General features: G+C 46.2%; 1 protein-coding gene across 1 annotated transcript; it reads left to right on the top strand.

Annotated features, from left to right (window-relative positions):
* The first annotated feature begins 567 nt into the window (after positions 1-567).
* Positions 568-8997, top strand: LOC8028653 (uncharacterized protein C1orf109). The gene is made up of 4 exons (XM_029967159.3): positions 568-959; positions 6243-6422; positions 6501-6613; positions 8874-8997. Exons 1-4 carry the CDS (start codon positions 673-675, stop codon positions 8915-8917), a joined length of 624 nt encoding a protein of 207 aa, XP_029823019.2. The 5' UTR covers positions 568-672; the 3' UTR covers positions 8918-8997.
* Positions 8998-18925: the final 9928 nt, after the last annotated feature.

Below are 18925 nucleotides of genomic sequence, written 5' to 3'. Positions count from 1 at the left end.
CCATCACAGTTAAATGGGGAAAAAAAAGAAACATGTGTGGGCTGATGCACGATAGACAAGCTTCCTGAAGGTTCCAGGCAGGTCCCAGTGCCGCTTACCTCTTCGGGAATTCCGACACCGGCTTACCGTTTCTCTGAAGCTTACCGCTCCCGAACGATCTTCCGGTTACCCCCTAGACTCAGTGATAGAAGGCACTCTTCAACGTCGGCACTCTTCGCAAATGTACCGAACTTTCGAGCTTTACAAACGAAGAGGGAAGCCGAAAAACGGATTCTTGGAACTGCGTCCACAAAAAACATTGAAAAAAAAAAAAAAAATTTAGTGTGCTGTTGATGCGAATGTGACTGAAAGCACCCGCGCCAGGCTTCAAGAAAAAATAGAATATTTTTTTCTTGTTTATACTAAAATATGTTTTCATACTCTCAGAAAGAATCCGTTTTTCTTGATCTTACAACATAAAGTTTATGCAATGTTAAAAAAAAAAAAAAACAGTAAATACGAAAACGTATTTTTGGCTGCTTTGGCTGCTTTGGCCACTTTGGTGGCTTCGGCCACTTTGGCAGCTTTGGCTTTGGCGTAACGTTGGCTTTGGCCCTTCGGTGCCTTCGGCCACTTCGGCCACTTCGAGTTCGGCCCTGTGCTTCGGCCGTCGATGAGAAGCGGCAATCGTGAATGGCAGTTGGGCCTTCGATGCACGACGAAGTGTCTCCTTTGCGCAGAGAGTTCAAGCACGCCATGTGCATGATCAGGGACCAAAAAGCGGCATGGGAGAAGCACATGGAGGAATCGCGACCCCACCTCTCGTCCGTGCTCACGCTCAGCGAAATTCTGTCCAGTTGTGTTGCGGCCAAGCTAGTGTCGTCGAATCTCGTGTCCAGGTACCCCGACATTCGGCAGCGGGTTATACGAAAAGTGGAGAACGAACTGCTCGAAGAGAAGGCCAAGTTGGAAAATACCGTGTAAGTGCAGAAGGCATTGATTTTTATCGAAGCTGAACATGGGGGTTGAGAATGAGAACACAGCTCGCTTCAAACAACAGACCATCTCAAAACGTTAATTTATTTTTTCTCAGTTTTTTAGAACTTTTGCGGAGCGTTCAAGCGCCATCCGAAGGTGCTGAACTCAAGTCACACTGTTATTTTGACATATGTGTTCCGTCAGTTGCCCACAGGCAGACGCGCAGCGAGCAGTATATATGCTTTCCTCTCCATGCTTATGTAACCTAATTATCCAGCTCCCCTGATTTTAACGTGAAACGTTCTTTGGTTATTTTGGTATTTCGTGAAGTCAAGATAAAAGTGAAGCCTGGATAAAAGCGCGGCCGCGTGGCTCGGCACTGATTGGTTGGCAGGTGGGAGAGGAGGTGCGATGTGCTCAACGCTGATCGGCTAACGGGGATTTCATGTGATTAGAGGGGTAGGCGGGGACGAGCTTGACAACCTGTGCGCACTGACTGAGAGAGTGAAGCTTGAGAGTATGGAAGGCTCTGGATGATCGCCTGGTTTGTCAGCCCGATTAGCAGTAGTATTGCTCGCTGATCTCTAGTGTAGTAGGCTGGATCGCGGATCGTGAGCCCGTCGGTCGCACCACTGGTGGATATTACTTGACACCAGGCAATACCATACCTCGGCAAACCTCACTCATGAGGGCCCTCACTCACCCTCACTCACCCTCATTTTCACAGGTGAGGTGAGGGTGAGTGAGTTTCTGAACCAGGAAAATTCATGAGTGTGAGGGTGAGTGAGGGCCGTGAGGGCCGTGAGGGCCGTGAGGGCCGTGAGGGCCATGCAACTCGGAGCAATTCGAATGCGTTTGAAGCGGCTGCATCCAATCAGGGACGCAAAATTTTCACGTGATACCTCGTGCCATTGATGATGACACCGAAAGACTTGGTTCTGGTTTGAAATCAATAGTTTTTTTTGGAAATAAACTGTTTCAGAAAGGTGCATTAGTATTCTTAACGAGATTTAAATGCATAAAAACACGTTTATAACGCGTAATTGTGTCTAAATAGTGCAAGAAAAATAAAATTTTATGATGACGATGGCAAATTGCAGCAATTGGTTGCTGCAATTTGCAGCAACCAATTGCTGCAATTTGCAGCAACCAATTGCTGCAATTTGCAGCAACCAACGCGGGTGGCCCGTGTTGCTGGTGTTACGATGTAAAGTTTCTGGGCGAAATTGCCCCATCTGAAGCTGGCCTGAGTGGCGTGAGGGCCATCAGTGCGTGAGGGGCGTGAGGGGTGTGAGGGCCGCAAGGGCGGTGAGGCGCGTGAGGGCGGTGAGTGGCGTGAGGGCGGTGAGTGGCGTGAGGGCCGTGAGGGCGGTGAGTGGCGTGAGGGCTATGAGTGCGTGAGGGCCGTGAGGGCGGTGAGGGCCGTGAGGGGCGTGAGGGCCGTGAGGTTCAGTGAGGGTGAGTGAAGGGCTGAAGGTGAGTGTGACTGTGAGGGTGAGGGTGAGTGAGGGGCTGAAGGTGAGTGTAGCTGTGAGGGTGAGGGTGAGTGAGGGGCTTAGGTGAGTGTGGCTGTGAGGGTGAGGGTGAGTGAGGGCGACCTAAAATGCCGACCTCTGGGCAATACACACAAGTCTATGGGAGGAACACACGAAAGTAGAAATATTGAAGCTTGTATGCTGTGCTCGAAGGCAACTATTTTATGATGTGTTGCGATCATTATATTGGGTGTTTAGAGATTGAATCAGTATCTGTCAAGTGTTTGAACATCCATTAAAAAATGAAGCATGCGAGAGCACCCACAGCTGAGCCGGCAAGCTTGCTGTCGTGGAGTACACAAAGGAACTTGCCGTCAATAAGACCGTCCTCGGGAAAGCCTAGAAGTTGATGAATGGCGAAAAAGCTCTATGTTGACAGCGGCTTTCCGGGAGTGAGCGAATTCCTTGTTGCAAAGCCTTCAAGCTTTGTCGTCTGCTAAACCCAACTCATCGAAACCACCACCGAGTCTGTGGTAACTCTAGGCAACTCTTGTCTCATTGAGCTGCACTACATTTTTCGCCCAGCAGAATCACTCTCAACCACAAAACATTTATTTATAAGAACTGAGAGAGATGTCAGCTTTAATGTTTGTGCACAAGGCTATTTGGCAGGCTTCCCAAAAAGCAGCCAAAAAGGGTCAGTGCCGACAACAACTTAGAAACGAGGAAAACGGCAACTTTTTCTCGTTTTTCCCATAGAGTCCCACGCATTAGCTGGTTTCAAGTGATGGATGCCTTTGGTGCCACTCGACCTTAACAAGACAAGCCCCGATCCGCGATCCACCCTACTACAATTCTAGGAACAACTATCAAGTGTAGACATGGTATGCGTTAAACTATCTGGTAAAAAGCACCGTGAACTTAGGCATTTTTAACAATTGCCAAGCAATTTGCCATAAATTTTTAACATCATCAATGATATATTGGAGTTTGGGTCTCATGTTCTTCAGTGACAAAAGCCATCGCTAGAAACATCAGAGCAAGCAAAGAAACTAAAACCATAAAAAGAAAAACCATGAAAAGTCCCCTTGACATTATGAGAACTCCTCTCAAATACCATAAAGAAGAAAGATAACAAGTGAAACATTGTACCATCAGAGCTGGTTCGAAATACAATCTGTGGTTTTTTGGTATTTTTTAATGGCCCACATACCCTAAATCGGCAGAGAACAAAAAAAAAGTACACAGGAAGTAGGCTTACAAATTTCGGCTGCAACATGCTGAAAGCATGTGTTTTTTGCTAAGGGACGGCGCTTGAACACTCAGTAGGAGCATTGTCACGCGGCACTTGAACGCCTCAAATGGCACTTTACACACTATTTTTTTCTCCTCAATGCACCGGCATTTTAATTCTAGTTGGTGACAGGTTAATAGTTTGGGGGAAGCTCCTCCCACCTCTTTCCAATTTAATAGAGTGAATGCTGTATAGGAGGTGACTTCCTCTCCAGTGTTCATTCTGCTTAAGTGGAAAGAATTCAAAGTAAAAAAGAAAGCCTGTAAACTTAAAACCTTAGTTGTAACTTGACCAAATTTGCACCAGCAAGCGGTACCATAGAAAACTTTCGTCGCCAAAAGGCTGGTTTTGGGGTATATCGTTGCATTTATGGGCACCTTGCTTTTTTTAACGGACAAAACGTGAGGGCACAAGTGAGCTAGTGTAAGTTCATTATTATGGAATTACCGGAGGCTGCGGTGACGACAGAAAAACAGGAAGAAGGGAAAATGTCTCGAGCACGGCTGAATTTTATTTCCACAGCATCCACTTACTGCAATATCCCGAGTCATTGCCCACCCCACTTTCTGGGAAAATATTGATTTCCAAAAAAACACGGAGTGATTGCCCACCCCAACATGGACTCCGCGGTCCGCGAGCATTCATCCTACCCGAATGACGCGGCCATGGACCTTACAATTGGAGGACGTCCGAGTCAAAGGAAAACGAAGAAGGGAAAGACACTTCTCCTTGTTTACGCATTTCCTCCACAATTTCTGCAACCCCGGAGTCGTAGTAGGTGCGTGCAAAAGGGAAACGATGGAGATAGCACAATTAGATTTTGTTTTCCTTACAAGAATGTTTGTTCGGTCAAAGAAACAGTCAGAAAGATAACACAAGCAATAACCGATTCAGGGATTGCAAGGTCAGCGAACGCCTCACATCCTGGAATGTAACCGCAGAGTGTAAGGTCAAGATCGCTACACACGGGCGTTTGCAAAGCGTCCCATTTCGAGCCCTGTGTTCGTGGTGCCGTCCATGCCTCGCAGCAACGCCACCTCAATTTGCCGTGCACACACGCACGCTTGTATGCACTAAACAAGAATGTTGTGCAAGAGCCTGCTGCTTCTGATTGACAAGGCACCCGTCTTGGCCCGACACCAAAGTACTTGCTAACGGGATCCCCGGCTTTCTCGCTTCCCCAGCATCGCTCTTCGTTGCTTCTTTCGTCTGCTCGCTCGTTACACCTGGTTTGTGTTTTCCTTTTTTCTTGTTTCTTTTTTTTTTTTTTTTTTTACTAACGAAGGGAGCATAGTTAGAAAGGTGCTTTCATGAAACAAACGTTTGCGCTGTATGCCGATCGGCGGTGTTCATCACGCTGATGCAAGCAACGACGTGGAGCGAACGCTCGCGCTGCAGAACCCAGAGACCCTGGGTTTAATTCCCAACCCCTGCCCGTTTCGATCTGAATGAGCATCGTACCGGCGTGCGGTCGTGTATCACTACTGCGTGGTGCACGTTAAAGACCCCAGGCTAGCGGTTGTACTCCACTGGCTGAATTGCTCATCTACAGCGTGTGACTCGTCGCAACTTTAATGGCAGACCAACTACACGCTGTATAAATATCCCCACAACCCAATTATTATTATTATGCAAGCAACAAACTTTGCAAACATTCTTTCATGAGCATTTCTTGCATAAAACAATAAACTAATTCGAGTATTGAATGTAATATATCTCTTGTGTAGCTGAGCTAGTTACATTCTAAAAAATTGTCATTTTTCTAGCTTTTTTTAAACTCTTTGTGCTTATCCACTGAGACTTGGCCCACACCTATTTTTATGAATTTCAGGCGGCAGGGGTTGGGCGATGACTCGGGATATTATGGTATATTGGTTCTGAACTAACAAAGGGGGAAAAGGAAACTTTCCAACGACGCTCTCTCCAAGAAAGCAACCTTGGCATCGGTAATCTAGAATTTCCGGGTACAAACTTTGTGTGGCATAAGGAACAAAAGGCAGGAAAACTAGATTTTACAAACTATAATTTACAGCCTACCCAGCAACCAAACAAAAGATGTGAACTCAAGATTGTCCATTGCAAAGGACCTGTATCTTTACATGAGGACACAACCACAAGTAGATAACCACCCCCTTTTTTAGTTCAGAACCAATACAGTGGAATCTCATTAATTCAAACCCTCTTAATTCACAATGATTAAAAAGCGCAACAAGACGACGAACACAGAAGAACTGTGTCGTCTTGTTGCGTTTTTTAATCATTATGAATCACCAACTTGCTCAACTTTCTACCCTCGTCAGCTCTTAATTCAAACTTCCGGATAAATTAAACTAACATGCAGGTCCCATCCTACGCGTCTATACCGACTGTATAAGTGGATTCCATGACAATAAAATTCGGCTGTGTTTGAGACCGCTTTCGTTCTTCTGTCATCTCCACACAATGATTGCTTCTTTCAAACCTTTGCATCACTATTCTCACTGAGGTCCGCAAGTTTTTCTTTTATTCTTTTTCAGGAAGTTGTTGAAGAGGGCTCAAAACATGCTGAGTGGTGCCTGTCAGAAAGCCCTCCATGCCTATGAGGAGCAGCGCCAGGGTCTAAGAGTTGAAGACATCTGCCTGAGGACCGAAACCGAACCCTCCATAGCAGACATGGTCGAATGGGTCATGGACGCCGAAAGACATTTCAGCAGTCAGTATCCTTTTGAGGCGTTGAACCTCCCGCACGTCTCTCTTCAACTTTTGCGACATTGCTCCCTCAACCTGAGACACAGCGTCTGTGCCAGGGAGTTCTTGCTGGAGAACATGAGTCTCGGCGAAAACTTTGCTGCCCAAAGGTTTGCCAGGGAGTGGATGGACGATGCGTCCATGCTGGCAGTCCTTAACGGTAAGCAGTGCTGCCTGATGCTCCTGTGTAAGGCCCACAGTCCAGCTAGATCCAGCAGCTGCAGGTCTGTGCTATTATGATCGTCCCGACATAAAAGAAAAAGGAATCCAATCTGATCCAATAGGTTGAAACAGAAAAGAGCAAGTGCACAACGTTAGACAAGACAAGCGGAACATTAAAAGAAGCAACATACATGTTGCCCCCGTTGTAAAGTACCTATGTTGCTGGGCTAGTTGGTAGTAGGCACAAAATAGCGCAAAAGAAGCAATGACAAAATGCTCGAAGCCACTAAGTTGAGGAGGCTTCCCTCTTTCTAATCGTCTCCGTCATTCGCTTCCCTTGTCTGTCGTGAGCGGCATTGCGAGCAACCGCCGACTGCAGTGCCGCGACGCGCCTACGCACGGAGTACCCTCGCTCCGGGGGGCCAGCGGACGGGGAGAACGGCGCAACCATGCGAGGACACGGCTGTATGTCGCTGACCACACATATTGCCTTTAACCTGCAATAAACCGTTCTTGTTATACCCGAACAACGGCTACGACAGTCCGAGGTTTTAATTTTTATTGCAGCTGAGACACTTTACGGGTGTCAGTTGGAAAATACAGACTACAGTGCAGGAAACTGAAATTGCCACTAAGCAACTTGTATGAAAGCTTATTTTCAACAGTTAAGGTCGTCATTATAGCCTCGTGAAATACATGACAGCGGTGCACTTCGTTGATCCAACTGCATAAACAGTGTCTCGTTTGCCGTCTCGGTGCCTCCGAGGCAAAGTGTCGGCCTACGGGTCCCCGAGTGCAAGGTTTCAATCCCGACGGAGAGACCCGCAATGCGGGTGAGGCTTATTGCGAAGAAGGCACCGTGTGACCGAGATTTCGTCTGCACTTCAAAGATCCTCTGGTGATCGACATGAATCCTCAGCCCTTAGCTGGGGCATGCCAGATGCCTTTCGTTCGTTTGGCACGTAAAACCCATAGATATTGATTTTTTTTGTGTGTCTTGCATTCAAACGCCAGCTTGCACTGGTAGCAGTCTTGACTTTCCCCCTTCCCTGCAGGCTACCGGCAAGTTTTAGAGCTCAAGTACAGCATTCCTTCCCCCCCCCCCCCCCCCCCCCCTCCCCCTTGCCCCAAATGTTTTAAGATGTATGGCTGAGTGCCCGTCCCAAACACAGATAACCGGCACTACGGCGCCTAAGGCATGCCTCCGATTAGTGTGTCTGCTGTATACGTAGCTTGCACGCGACGTTCAGTCCACCTCTCTTTTTTGGTGGCCGAAAGCACCTCGTTAATGTGGCAGAGGCTGCACTCTCACGCGCCCTTTCCCCAAAGTCTGCCCCTCTTCCTGGCGGCAGAAAATGTCTCGTTAGCGCAGCAAAAGCTACCCTCTCGCGCGCCCTTTCCCCCATAATGTCTGACTGAGTGACGTCGGTGCAAGCTACATACGCTCGAATGTGGTTCCTCGATTTCTGCACAATGACTTCTCGGAAGTGTCACGCTGTTGTGTGCCGTGATCCTGGCCGTGGCACCACAGCAGAGGTGGATCTGCTAGCTACGCCTGTTCCGCTGCAGGTCGCCCTCCAACTTGATGGTCCACGGAAGCTTCAACAGCCAAGAGTTCACACATCTCTGGCGACAGCAACACTCGCGTTCCCTCATAGTTTTTGCCGGAACTCGTACGGCCCAAGGCCAGAATCTCAAAATGTTGCAGCGTGACATGCCGGCTCCTGCGACGTTATTTGTTGCTACTTTGGGACTACTGTGGATCTGGGAGGGTATGGGGAGTGAAAGACCGTCTGCCTCTTGCGCAGGGGTTGCGGTGACATCGGAACACCAAGCTCCGATTGGCTCCGATCGAAGGATTGTAGGAAGACCTCGAGGCAGCTAGCATAGAGGTCTACCCACTATCCTTCCAATCTGAACCAACCGAAACTCGGCGTGACGACGTCGCCGCAACCCCTGCTCAAGAAGCAGATTGACTTGCGCTTCGCATAGGACACTATGCACACCAGTCGAAAATGCATTCTAGGCACTGTGCCACTGCCCAGGCTCAAATTTCCAGAGTGCACCAATCTGAGAGTGCACGGTAACCATCCCACATTGAAACTTACATGGGCATTGCGAGAACTTGGTTAATGCCATGTGAATCAATTTGGCTTATTTCTGCCGAAGTCACCAACTCACATTTTTAGCAGCATGCTCGGAAAGCTTGGTCACAAAACTATGTTGCGTTTGATTAGGCGTTGCGTTTCTTCTTTCAGAAATGCTATGCACGGCGAGTTTTCTCATGGAGGCAAAGGACTGACGATTGGGCTGCTAAGTATGCATCTTGGAAGCAACTGTATAGTCTTGTATAACAAAGTCTCGAAATATATTTTATTGAAACACATTTGTCACAAAGCTCGGAGATTGGGGGCCTAACGTTGCATTGCAGCGCTAGTTCTCACCCTCACAAGTAACAATTACGCACGCTGTTGAGAAGTTTCTCATCCCATTTCTTAATGGATTTTCTCAGCCCCCTCCAATGCATTGTTCACTGTGGTCTGCGTTCAACCTCTATTAATGTGACAGCTGTTTTACCAGAGCTGGTACTAAACCACACTTGTCTTATTAATGAGCCTTGGTGGGATGGGCTCTGGCACTATGAACAAAGAGCGCAGAATCCCCTTCCCTCCAGCCTTGGTAAGGGGGCCAGGAATTGGCTGAATTGAATTGGCTGAAATTCGTTCCAACATGCTGGTGATTCATGTCCCTGTACAGTAAACCAAGCTCTGGTTTACTGCAATCTAGGCTTTCTGCATAGATTATAATGAACATAAGATGGAAGATATTAACATAGCAGTTCATAATTTGTGGCAGAGGCTGCCTAACGTTTACGAGGACCTAATTTTCGTAAATTTCGAGACTTGAAAAATGTTGGGAAAAATTTATTGTGCGAGTAGTAATAAATACATAGCATACCACTCCCAATCGCAAAAGATTCCCAAAACCCACACTTCGCAAAGCTCCCCAAATATTGAGCCCGCCAAAGAAAAATGTTTCCAGTATTTAATTAAGTAAAACATTTTTCCAGTTTGAAACCTGTTTATTTACCAGTAAATACAGATAAAATATATACCGTCGGAAGAAACAATTGAAGAATGATTCTTCAACAAGGGGTTCATTGAGAAGTAATACACACCTAGTAGATGGAGTCGAGATGTACAATCACCAGAACACGTTTTGCATTGGCGCTAAAACACAAAAACTGATTTTTTTTCTTACTTTATTTTACTGCTGACATATGAGGCCAAGCGGTAGGCAACGCTGCTTTGTTTCCTCACCATTCTAAGTTTGAGTAACCAAACTGAAATAAATGTTGGTCGATCGATTTATGTCCCTTTGACAGCGACTATACTCCGTTTCATGGTAACTTGGCGAACTGTGGAGGCTGCGGCCCCCGCGACCCAATAAGAGCGTCGGTGCTATTCGTGTGATAACAATTCATGGTTGAGGCCACGGAGGCCTCGTTACTGTCACAGACAGCAACAGCACTGTCTGCGACAAAACATTCGTCTAGGTTTCTTTTTCTTTTTAACGCCCATTGAACTCGCGCAATCACATCTCTATCTAAAACATAAATACAATAAAGAATAAATATTAAATTTATAAATTTCACTTATATTTTAAAAAAAAAGTGACGCCACATTCGCATTTGCTCCCAATCTTTTTTTCTTCTTGTAGCGCTGTGACCATTGGCGATTGCACTTGCGTAATCAACCCCTTCCGCTCAAAACATCGCTTTGGCGTTAGCACCCACCACAGATTCGCGGGTAAATTGAGCGTTCAGTTGTCTAATGAACTGTTCCCGAAGAGCTTGCTACGCTAGCGAACAGCAATGTTGAGGCGGTGGACGTTCATCTGAAGTGGGTTATTTTCACAGCAGACAACTCTTGACCAGCAGACGACAGTCAGTTTTTTTGGCGCAGTGACACATGCTCCCGTGACGTAGTGTCACGTGTCTTGCTCCGACGATCTTATTGGGTTGCGGGGGCTGTAGCGGGTGCTGTAGCCTCCACAGTTGGCCAAGTTATCATGAAACGGAGTATACCAAGCGACCCTTCAAAAAGCTGCCCTTGAGAGAACTGTGTGCATGTCCGTAAGATACCGCTCGGATGAACTGTACAAGACTTGACAAACTACATCGGATAAAGACGCAGTCTTTATTCTTCCAAATGATATGCAAAAATATGGTCTAAAATTTTGTCTGACGAGAGGTGCGTACAGGCAAAATGCTTTAAACAACCTATTTTTCGCGATTTAGGTCGAAGCTGAAGTTTTGGAATAATTCGCGGGTTCTAATTTTCACGACGCAGTGGGATCTTAATATAGATTACAATGTATTTACATTTTACCGGAATTGTTCGCAGGACCTGTTTTTCGCATATTGCAGGCGATTCACGAAATTTGCGAAAATTAAGTCGTTTACAGTATGTCACATTCTAGAGGATAAATGAACTCAACTTAGTCAACGCTCCAAAAGCGAAGCTGTGCATCAACACAAACACGACGGGAGCACTCAACACACTTTACATGCTGCACAGCTCAAGGCTGGTTCGTACGCTTGAGTCCGAGTGTAACGGAGTGAGTTATGGCCGCTTAGTAGGACTAGAGCACACGCTCTGGTCCCAAACACTCTGGATATGCGTTACGCATAATCCTCGTCTTGGGGGTGGTGGTGGGGGGGGGGGAGGCAACACCGACAGCCGCCACCACGCCAAACTCGTCCACAATCACGGCCCCCGCTCACCTTTGAGCGCCGGCGTGCCGTCCGACATGAGCGACCAGGGCGGACTTGCGGGCGAAGGGCCGCCAACACACACCGCACTGGTATGGCTTCTCGCCGGTGTGTGTACGGGCGTGCCTGATCAGGGTGATCTTCCGGGAGAAAGAGCGCCGGCAGTAGTGACACTCGAAGGGCTTGGCAACGGGCGGCGGGTTGGTGTAGGCCGCGCCGAACGCCGTAGGATCGGGGACTGCGTGCGGTGCGGCATTGTTGAACGTCGTGCATGGCAGCGGGGCACATGGCAGTCCCGCAGTTCCCCCGAGATACGCTAGTTCCACTGGAAAAGATGCCACATTCAGGATTTATGGGCAGTCCCGTGGAAGGTTTAGAGTAAAACAAGGTTTTGCTGCCATCTTTTTCTTTTTTAAAACTATAACAGTGTCTTGCAACTCCTTATTCCTCGTGTAATGACCATATAGGGCATCAAGGTTTCAATAAATGATGACGATACATGTTGAGACATCCAACGGCTTTGACATTGAATCAACTATAATTGTGCCTGCCAGAGTTCGAAGATCGACTCTGTCGGAATTCTATGTTGTGCTTTAAAAAAACTATGACACGCGAATTAATGTTTCGTTCAATGTTTATTGTAGAAAACTGTTTGATTTTACAAACACGAGAAAGCTTGACAGCAGACGCGAGAGTAGGAGGTTAAACGAGTGGAATAGCCGTCCTGGCACAACTTTGAGCTAAACTGTTTAGAATGGTGCAGTCGCACTTGAAACACAAACTGCTTAAAATTATTAATGATTTGAGAGGCCAAACAAGATATCACTTTTACAACCGTTCAGACTGGGAAAGATGGCCGGTCGGGCATTATTTTATGGCGATAACCTTCGCCAACAGGTCGTACGTCTTAGCGGTCCCATCGTTCAAACAGTAAAGGACAGATCTGCAGTCAACAAAAGCAAGAACAATGCAAAACAAGAGCCGACTGGGTGAACCACATTCAATATCACGCAGCCACCCCTGTAAGGACTGCCATAAGGGCAAGGGCACGCACGACACACCGATTCCTTTTTTTTCATGGGCGCAGTGGCAAACGGTGTTGCTGGTAGTCTTTGTTTCCTTACGAACCTCACCTGCCAGATGAATTGCATTAATTCTACTTCGACAGCAGTAGAATACACAGTTGAACCAGCTTCCAACTGCCGCAATTCCCAAAGCTTCGGGCAGCGAGTGCCAGTAATGCTGTTGTTCCGATGAGTAAAAAGATGGGAGACGTCCACTATACAGTGCAATCCACTTATAACGATACCAGATATAACAATATATTGCTTATAACGACCAGTTTCTAGTACAGATACGACAATCGGTTATAACAATTGAAATTTCGGGTTTTCTAAGTGGATTGCACTGTACTCTGCTTCATCCTACAACGGACCGCAGAGGAGGCTACAAACCTTCATACCCAATTTCGCGCCATGCGAGCGTCGCATGATCTTTGGGAGAGGCATGCACGGAGCCACGCGCCGTTCACGGCGCTGGATTGGCTGGTAGCGTGCACGTCGTGAAACAAAGTAAACATGTTGCGCAAGTGTCTGCTAGTTATACAGTTTGTGGCCTCAATAACAGTGCATTACTTCAGACATGCATCCTCATACGAGTGACTAAGGGAGACTTCCGGTGAAAGGCCCAGAAGCACAGCTGACAGCTATAGGGTCTTTCGTCCGTTTGCAGCCTCGTGTGACCCGTCGGGTCGGTAGAACGACGAAGAGCAAAGGGCCTTTTGTCTGTGTGTCTCGACACTTGTCTCCTGAGGTTGATCTCTTCGAAGAAGCGCTTGGAGCAGCGTGTGCACTTGGACAGCTGTTCGACCTTGTGGCGCTTCGGGTGTTTCGACATCACCTGCTTGTCGTGAGTGATATAGCGGTGCCAGTGGGGGCACCTGAAGCTGTTCTCCTCGACGAGCTCCGGTGCCCCCGATGGACGGCTTGGACCGGACGAAAAACCTGGTGGAGGAACGAAATGTTGCAGAATGCATTATAACGCAAGCAAAAAAAAAGTTATTTCTATGGTTTTGAAAGTGGAGTGAAACCTCTCGGAGCCCTCGAGATTATGAAGACCGTTTTTTTTGCAACCTCCGATGAGCTGGTAAGGAAAACAAGTGATGAAAAATGTTTCAATACACACAAAATTTAGATATTCAATAGATACTTTTCCAGAGAATTGCAGTGCAGAATTTGGCACTTATGACTTATCAGGTGACAACCTTCTTTAAATAGGGTTGCCACCTGGTTTTCTGAACCACTGGTCGCCACTGACATGTAATGTGTATGGAGGAAACTGCACACAAAGTTTTGGGGAGGACAAACAGACGTCCATGATGATGGGGATTGGGGAAGAACGTCTGTGGTCTTGATGTGTGATGAAGGACTGAGGATCTCGGCAGTTCCGTGCAGTGATTATGGACTGATGTGTATATGAAAACATTCTTCATCACTAGTAGTCTCTTCCTACTCAGTTTATCAGAGGTTGAGAAAAAAAACACAGCCTTCGTATATGTCAGCAGACTGAACCGATTTTCTGAAGTGAAACCGGATTGACAAGCCTGTAGGACACAAAAAAACCCTTAGTTCACAGCAGATCTATCTAAAATTGGCAAAGGATACAACAGGATTCAAAAGTTTGGCACAGCACACTTTTTGAGCATATATCCAATACTTTATGAGCATATATATATATATATATTTAAGGTATCTTGTACAGTTTTTGTTGTGCAGAAAAAAACCACGATGCAGACACCAGAGAAAAACTTAATCAAAGAATGACTCGTGGAATTCGACGAGCACGAGTGTGCAGAGTGTCAAGTGACTTTTGCATTTGGGATTGTCCGCCTTGGCTACTGAAGCGGTAAGATGCCAATCAAACGACCATCACACATGATAAGTGATAAGCTAGAATATAAATTCTTCCGAAAAAAACTAAAATGAAAACTTGAACACTGAAAGTATAATTAGCTAACCTTGCTTTATTGGGCAGTTCTTCACAAGACACTGCCCAGGGGCATAGCCAGGTGGGCGGGGACCTTGTGGGGCTTAAGCCCCCCCTTGAAAAAAAATGTCTGGCTACACCACTGACACTACCCAAAAAAGACAAGGAATCAGTTTGAACAATTTCAGACTTCTGACTGACATGTTTGTCTGAAACCAGATATCAAGTACATCTCTTCATGAAAACAGTGCTGCCAGCATGACGACGCCACTGGTGGAGGCTGCTCCCCAGATATCGTGGTCACAAGCTAGCTACAGCATCTAAACAAACTCCAGACATTCAATATACTGAATGTAAAAGAACGGACGCCATTTAAACTCCATCAATTTGGCTTATAATTCCTACAGGCTAGATTACGGCTGAGCAACTCCAAATTTTGTTGCAAGGTAATTTAGAGCATCGCCCCATTTCTAACATTTAGGGGCAATTGAAGTTACAGCAAGAATCTTCCACGAAATTTGCTGGAAACGGAAAACTGCAGAAAATGCTGAACATGACAACTATGCCGTCAAAGGGTGACTTTGGGACCACGAAGCCACGAGAGATAACTAGAAAGTCTAAAAACATCTTGCTGATCTTGCAGTATCACTGAGGCTTCCTTTGTTAATGCTTGGTCTTTTTTTTTTTTTTTTTCAAGTAAAGATCTGGAAATAAAAAATAAAAAAAGAGTTTGCACATTTATAAATGCATTAAGAGAAAATTTACACCAAAAACTTTAAATCGGCAAGATGAAGGGTTCTAACCATAGCTAACGACACCCTGAACAAAAATGAAAGCTGTTTACAAATCCCTGTAACGCCGAATTGGAGCGCAGCTCTTGAGGAGGAGTAGGGAAGGGTACTGAGGGGGGTGACGTCACCTGCGGGTAGTCACGTGACCCCGGGGGGTCATGTGATCTCCGGGGGGGGGGGGGGGGGGGGGGGGTCACGTGACCCCCCCCCCCCCCCCCCCGGTTACGCTGACGCCGCTCAGGCTGGAAACGGGCCCCTAAGAGCTCGCTCTAAAAAACGCTTTACCCTTCTCCGCCCACAATAAAAACAAAGGTGGAGCGCTAAAGGCAGCAACCTGGAACACAGCATAGAAGCACTGTGCCGCATCAGCAAAGCCTCCAGCCTCCTCTATCAATAGGGTTTCTAACCTTCCAACATACATTGGCACAACACACCAGCACTTGGTTCTACTTAAGATCAATGTTTACTGCTTTTAAAATTGGTTAAGAAATAAAGCTAATGTTGGTGGAAGGCAACAAAAAAAAGTGAGCGGAAGTGCGATGATATGAATATGAAAGAAGTTTCTTTGACTGTCCGAGCCTTTCAGATTGTGTATCCCGGAAACACAGCATTATCAGAATCGGTGCCAACATTCCTTTTTTATGTGCCAGCACGGAAACATAACAATAGTTGGTGGCAGGCTAAGAATACAGTAGAGGCTTGACCTCCAGCTTTACACGTTTCCTTTTGCTAAACATTGGCTATGCGTGCGACTAAACGTTATCCAACGTAGAAAGCTTACACTTAAGGCAGAACATCTACTGCGTTCTTATCCTGCCACCGATTATAGCATTGCATAAACTGCTGTCTGCATGCTTCATTTTGCGAGGCATCAAACTGGGGTGTAGCCACATTGCTTCTGTATTCTTCCTGCGCAAGAGAATCCCTGAAAATATAAAAGAAAAAATGAAAAACGTTTACAATTCACTGAAATGCCGAATTAGAGTGCAGCTCTTGAGGAGGAGGGTATGCCGCTCCTCCTCCTCCCTCGTAACGTCACTTGTGAAGGTCGTGACCTACACGAGTGAAGGTCACTTGAAGGTTGTGACCTTCGTGACATCACTCGTGACGTCATTATGGGAAACGTCCCATCATGCATCGCACGGTTACGCCAATGCCGCTCAAGCCGGAAACGGGTGCCTAAGAGCTGCGCTCTAAAATATAAAGCAGAAAACACTGGATGAATGGTAGCGGATATACCTTTCGTATCGGGCGGTGGCTTGCACCAACTTACCTAGGAACATTTACATCCTTCCCCTCTAAATTTTGCTCTTAATTGTATTAAATTGTTGAAACCACCAATTTTGTATGATTACATTTCTCTAGGCATTTTCTAGCAATCATCTGCCAAGAAAGGTAATAATTGTTGTCTCCACTTAGCCACCCAGAGATACACTTGGGATAGAATATATGCAAGGAAAGTAGAAAGGAGATTCAACCATGGCTGGCAGAATGTCCTTCGACCGAGCCTCTTAGCCCTGGCAGAGGGTTTCCTACAAAACGCTGGGATTAGCAGGAAGCTCTCTGGACTGAAAACAATACAGCATAATAGGTGTGCCTCAGTTCAAGGGTCAAAAGCATTAATGCTGCCGCTTAAAATGTGGTCAAACAATGGCCGACAGGTACACCTCATTCATTTAGATAACAAACAAGGACGTTGACACGACCGGCAAAGTTGAGTTGACCTAGATGGCAACCCTCAACCAATGCCCATTTACAACACAAACTTACACATACGAGAGCAATGATTTTCAGTTTTCAATCAATTCCAGAGACACAATGTTGAAATCCAGGAGCGAATGGGACACCAGAGTTCACCACTAAAGTGGTACAAGGAGCAAATGCCACCACTAGTTCAAAGTTCAACTTGAAACTTATCAAAATGGCTGTCCTCTGGATGATCGACATAGAACAGCAGTATGAGGTTAGATTTGACGAGCACAAGTATTTCTAGTCTCGCTAGACACTAACGATATTACAGCCTTGCATCATACCCTCACGTCTTGGAACGTGTAAGTACACATCTTTATTGTGAAGCTACTCATCCACGAATCGGGAAGAGCAATTCTCAAACTGCGGTACCACCACCGCTAAAAGCTGCGAATAGGGGCATAAGATCGCTCGCAGCTTGCAGGCCCAATTACAAAGCAATGTGTCGGCAATTGACATTTCTTTGTGAGAAAGGCAGGCTGGCTTATCCATGTTTCACACAAATATAGGTTTGAGAATACACAGATTTAGTTTTGTTCCTCCCTTCAGACTGGTTGAGGGGGTAAAACCGGGAAAACAAACCATTACATAGATCTAGTGGTTCGAGGTTAATCAATGTATCTTTCTGTTATTGGAAAGGAGGGTAAAACGTGCTTGATTGTACTATTTTTTTCTGTGGGGGGCGGGGAAAGGGGGAGCAGTATTTTTATCAAATACCCTAGAACCACGTATTCAAACAATGGTTTTGTATGGCAGCAACTGGTCCGGACCAAAACCAGAGATTTTATTAACAAGAAACATTTAGGGGGAACATATACGATCAGTGCGTACTTCTATCCAAACGTTTTGAAAATGCAGTAGCTTACACGAGTTCCACCTTTACCAGGTCTACTGGCGTACTTTCTAGATGCAATTAACGCTTGCTGTAATTCTCCAAGTTAGCTGCAGCGTCTTGTTAATGGAAGCAAACTAAGACCGCAAGACCATAGCCTCCTCCATACTGAGATGCCTGGTCAAAGGTGATGGAATTGCTGTTTGCTCTTTCACCTTCTTTCTCGTTTTTTTGCCACGTTCCTTCCTGGGATCGGCACCACCAGCCGGGGGGGGGCAAGTTGGTGGCTTGGCGTGGGCTTAGCAGGGTGTCGAGGCAAAGCAAGGCCCCGAGTAAGATGCTGTTCCCTCACTGAACATGTGACTGCATGCGCTGACCAGGAATTTCAGCAGCTTGTCTGCATGAAGTTCTTCAGACCTCTATTCACCAACTATACTCCGTTTCACACTTGGTATACAACGCTGTCAAACCTACTGGAGTGAGCGCGTGGCTTCATCTGCGGATTCGTTAATGCGAGAATGCATGCAATGATCTGCGAGATCAAACCCCATGCTTGTGCCAGCAGTTTTATCAGCGTTGTACACCAAGTATGAAACAGAGTATATGCACCTGTGATGGAAAAAAAATTACCTTGTCAAGGCACTCTTCTCAAAGCCCTCATGACTGGAGATTGTGGAAGCTAAACAGATCTCCCTTGAGTGATGGCACCTTTTGCAATAAGGTTTGGAAATGCACAGATTCGATTTCTAAGTACCCAGACTTGTGTATTTTTGCAAAATGGAACCCAGATCTCTCAAAGCACCGAAGCTCTGAAACACGCAGTGTGCATTTTGATGCACACTTTCGGAGAATAAATTTTTGGTAGATCAAAGGTAAATAAAAAATAAATAAATAAATAAAAGCAATATCGGTAATTGAGGTGAATGTGAATCTCTTAACATTAGCTGTGCATCTCTGAACATTAGCTGACATTCAGCTGAGAAGCTTAGGTCAGCTGCTCTTTTGATGGTTATCCTCTGCTCTATTCTCATGTAGTCAGAGCATTATGTTTTGCTTGTGGTTTTCTCAAGCTTCATTATTTCTCAATTTCCAAAACAGGCATAGTCAGAGGTTTTCCTTTGCAAAAAGGAGGAAAGAACTATACTTTTTGTTACAGCACTAGTTTACATTTAGTCTCGA

This window comes from Ixodes scapularis, unplaced genomic scaffold, assembly GCF_016920785.2.
Source record: "Ixodes scapularis isolate PalLabHiFi unplaced genomic scaffold, ASM1692078v2 PGA_scaffold8__174_contigs__length_109621045, whole genome shotgun sequence".
Taxonomy (NCBI): domain Eukaryota; kingdom Metazoa; phylum Arthropoda; class Arachnida; order Ixodida; family Ixodidae; genus Ixodes; species Ixodes scapularis.
This window is presented reverse-complemented; position numbering and strand designations above follow the sequence as displayed.

Bases quoted from the DNA above. Each gene is read 5' to 3' on its own strand.
- LOC8028653 (XM_029967159.3), top strand. From the start codon at position 673: ATGGCAGTTGGGCCTTCGATGCACGACGAAGTGTCTCCTTTGCGCAGA. The intron at 6,423-6,500 runs GTATCCTTTTGA...CCTGAGACACAG, and splicing joins GAAAGACATTTCAGCAGTCA to CGTCTGTGCCAGGGAGTTCT. The intron at 6,614-8,873 runs GTAAGCAGTGCT...TTCTTCTTTCAG, and splicing joins CATGCTGGCAGTCCTTAACG to AAATGCTATGCACGGCGAGT.